This window comes from Octopus bimaculoides, chromosome 1, assembly GCF_001194135.2.
Source record: "Octopus bimaculoides isolate UCB-OBI-ISO-001 chromosome 1, ASM119413v2, whole genome shotgun sequence".
NCBI classification, from domain to species: domain Eukaryota; kingdom Metazoa; phylum Mollusca; class Cephalopoda; order Octopoda; family Octopodidae; genus Octopus; species Octopus bimaculoides.
In genome coordinates, this window is record NC_068981.1 from 125,820,507 (window position 1) to 125,824,906 (window position 4,400).

General features: G+C 29.6%; 1 protein-coding gene across 11 annotated transcripts in view; it reads left to right on the plus strand.

The window, feature by feature from the left end:
* Positions 1–4,400, plus strand: part of LOC106878725 (potassium channel subfamily T member 2) — a 747,999-nt gene that overhangs the window by 566,412 nt on the left and 177,187 nt on the right. For 10 of the 11 annotated variants that reach the window (XM_052970033.1, XM_052970046.1, XM_052970049.1 and 7 more), the window contains one exon: positions 3,815–3,894. In XM_052970033.1, coding sequence (XP_052825993.1) covers positions 3,815–3,894 — 80 coding nt within the window. Of the gene's footprint in view, positions 1–3,286; positions 3,336–3,814; positions 3,895–4,400 lie in introns of those variants that run through there. The other variant, XM_052970064.1, reaches the window with a different exon arrangement.

Genomic DNA, 4,400 nt, shown 5'->3' on the forward strand with positions numbered 1-4,400 from the left:
TTTTTTTTAAACCTAACACAACTCTCAATTCTCATGCATCCTTATTTTTCCAACGATTATATACATGAACTACCATTGAACTTCAAAAGCTCAAAAACAATATAATGTATTGGTATAGTTATTTTTTTATATATTATTTTTTTTATATATTATTTTCTTCATTTTGTACTTTTTTGTAAAAAACATTTTCATTCTCCTTCTTGAAAATTTGCTTTGCAATGAAAGCCGGTTAGAAATCTTTATTAAAACATGCTTTCAATTTAGCATTCTGCCTTATTCTTCATTTTCCTATTATTTCTCCACATGCGGTTAACACAACCCCACTATTTACTGATTTATATATATATATATATATATATATATTTAATGCATACATTCATATATGTGTGTCTGTGTGTGTACACACACACACATTCATTTTACAGTAGTTTTTCCTTGTTAACATGAGTTAGACAAACACTTTTTATTAGAACGTTATTATATAGCTTCCTCTCATTTCTTTCTTCTCTTGCTCACAAAGCAGTTAACCCATATCTGCTTTTCAAGTGATTGTTTTTTTTATTCATTTGTCATTTGCTGCAGAATGATTTATGGACAGAAAATGTTGACATAATGTCACTGTTTGGTTCATGCAAAGGCAGAGAAGGCTAATATTCACTTACACATGCAGAAGCATATAATATTTATAGATATCTACATATGTGTAAGACATGCTACCATATATTTCTGTCTATCAATTCCACTCACGAGTCATTGGTCACCCCAGAGTACAAGACATTTGCACAAGGTTCCATGCAATGAGACAAAATTTGAAGCCATTTGTTATGAAGTAATTTCCATATATGCGGGACCATTTATATAAACACACACATGCATCCACACAAACACATATATCATAATGCAAGAGTTATAAAACATATACCAGTCTGTGTTATACAAGATGCAAGCATTATCTAATACCGAATTCTTATACTTGGAGTAGAGTAGAAAGATATGTTTATTATATTAAAAAATGACAACTTAATCTAATTTCACTTCAAACTAGTTGTGCAACTTTTTTTTTATGTATATGTATATTTTATTTTGTTGTATTTGTCTTCATCATTGTCTTGTACATTTGTTAGTTATTCCCAGTGGCCTTTTGCCAATGGCACCACCAAAAGTGAACAACATTAACATTAAAGATGTGAAATTGTAAGGATATTTTGGATGTTGACTAATGAGGAATTAGCTACGAATTTTCTGTTTGTTAAATTTTTGTAAGATTTTTCCATTTGTTGTGCTTTTATTGAATTTTAGATGGACAGCTAACAACTGGTGAAGGGTCGTTATTTATGTTACTGTTACTTGTCCTGTTTTTCATTTTGGTTTTCTCATTGTTTGTGTATTCAACTCATTTGTTTTTGTATTTCATATTGTGACATCCTGTACCCATATATGCATATATATGTCTATATATACATATATGTGTGTGTGTGTGTGTGTGTATGTATGCATATATATATATATATATATATATATATATATATATATATATATATATATATATATAGAGAGAGAGAGAGAGAGAGAGAGAGAGAGAGAGAGAAAGAAACATCTACACTTACACACATACAACAAATTTTGTCATAGTTTGCATCTACTATATCCTACTCTCAAGGTACTGGCCTACTCAGTTTATAGTAGAAGACACATGCCCAAAGTGTTGTGCAGATGGATTTGAACATGGAATCATGTGGTTCTGAACTGGATTTATTAATCACATAGCTGAACTTGCACCTCTTTGTATATGTGTGTGTTAAATTAAAATGATTATTGAACCTTGATTAAAGTATGAGTTTGTCGTTTGGTTTTAATATTTTTCATATTATATTAGCTATTCAAGCATTTACCAAAAACTAACACAATACAGAGATTATTTGAGCTTGTAATTATTTATCTTTTGTCTGTCCGAAGCATTTTCATAAGTTTGCCCTAAATGTCCATGTTTGTTTTTAGACTTTTAGTTAGCCCTTGTTCCATATGTTCCGAATAATATAAAGCTTTTCTTTCATAATTCCCAAGTTACTCTGGTGGTTGTCAAAATTAGGAATGTGTATGATTCATGATGCATGGACAATAAGGAAATATGTCCTGTGTATCACATGTGATACAGAAGACAGGAAAAGGGTGAACAAACTAATGATCTTTTCAACAGAATTATTCTACATCCGGTAATTTTTGACTAGTCAAAAGTCACTGAATTTCAAATATTAATTTCTTATTTGTTTCTGGGTAAAGGCATTTGGATTTGTTCAGATATATAGGTAACAGAAACATCAGAGCATTGAATTAAATACCATTCAGAACCATCTGATTTCAAATAAGCTACTACTTTATTTTGTCTTTTGTCCATCAGTAAAATAAATACCAAACATATATTAGTTTTGATTCTTGTGATCCCCTCAAATCTGCAGTCTTGTGCCATATAAAAGTAATTATTATCATTGTTATTGTAGAATGTTGATAACTCTCTATATAAGATGTGTGACAAAGCAACTGATATATTTAGAGAGATATTTTTGTATGCCTATTTATGTCTTATTTTAGATGTATGCCTCATACAGTCTCATTTTTATGTACAAATAAAATCAAGGAACTGTTTAAGGAAACAATGTTTACTTTAAATTATATATTAGCAAGGTCTCAAGTTTCACTCTTATCCATTATATAGAAAAAGTCACAATAACTTCTATGGGCATTACACACATTTCTATAAAGCCTTATAAATATAGTATATACAACACATAACTGAAAGAAAAAAAAAAACAAAGAAAAAAAGTAATGCTGCTATGAATGTAGTGTAATTTAAATGCCTTCTTATTTCTTTATTGCCCACAAGGGGCTAAACATAGAGGGGACAAACAAGGACAGACAAAGGGATTAAGTCGATTACATCCACCCCAGTGCGTAACTGATACTTAATTTATCGACCCCGAAAGGATGAAAGGCAAAGTCAACCTCAGCAGAACTTGAACTCAGAACGTAGCGACGGGTGGAATACCACTAAGCATTTCGCCCTGCGTACTAACGTTTCTGCCAACTCGCTGCCTTAAATGCCTTCTTATCTCAAGAGGATGGTGCTTAGCTCATGTTTCATAGCAAAATGTAGATAGAAAATAAATGTAATCTTAGATAGGAAAGTGGTCTATTGCAGGTATATTTGTTTCATAGGTATTTTAATAGTCTAATATATTTTTCCCTATTAAAGATTATTTGATGTCTATTCCCAGTGGTCAGATGAATGACAAAGAAATATCTGCAGCAGTAGACAGGAATTTATGACCTATGTTCAGGTAGCTGAAAACAATCCACTTGGTTATTTCATTTCTACAATGATGTAAAGAGAACAAAGGTTGCTTAAATAGTTGTGTTCTTGATGGATATGAGGCTTTTCAGTATCTAGTTTGTTACTTCAATGCTTTTAGTTCACATACCCCAATGGGATCTACTTTAGATTTCATATCTCTAGGATCATAAAATGCAGTCATTTTAACGGATTATTCTCACTTCATCAAAAATTAATTGGAAGAAATTAGTATATTATCAATAATTTTTATTTCAAATAAAAACGTCCCCAAAATTAAGTTTTATACATTATGTTTGTTTACAAAATACTTGTTTCTTTGCATATATTTCTCAGCTAATTATTTTAATCTTTCACATCATATGTTTATATTGCATATTTGTAATAAAATTTTTATCTACATTACATTTTTTATAAGTCTATATTGGAATATTTAATTTTCACTAATAGAATTTATTTTATTTTCAGGGTTAGAGTAGAATTTTTCACAAATGAAAAGTCTTTTAAGGAAAGATTGCAACTTTATTTCATAAAAAACCAGAGATCAAGTAAGTATATATTCTATAAGTATATAATCTTCATAATATTTTTTGTTTGGTCAAATAAACATAGTAATTTGTAGTTTAAGTGATTCTAACAAACCACTGAATTTAATCAACCTCCAAACAAACATATAAAGAAATAAATTTCATTTGAGAATCTAATTTATATTCCAGACATAGCAAGAAAGCTGTCTGTTACTGATATACAATAATAAAGCCTTAGCAATGAATAGATACTTCAGTATGCAATGTTTAAGCTACATTTGTATATGTGTTCCATGGAGAGGTTCTTGGAGAACTAGTCCATAACCTAGTTTCTATTCTTCTCATGCATCCTGCTTAAGCAGGAAACCATCATAATATAGTTTCCTTTATTTTAATTCCAGTATAACATTTTTATTGTTTTTGTTTTAAAATAATATAATTACACTATGTGGTTGTGGGGAAAACACTTTGTGAATGCATTCAGCATATTAAATACAAATATATATATATATATATATATATATATA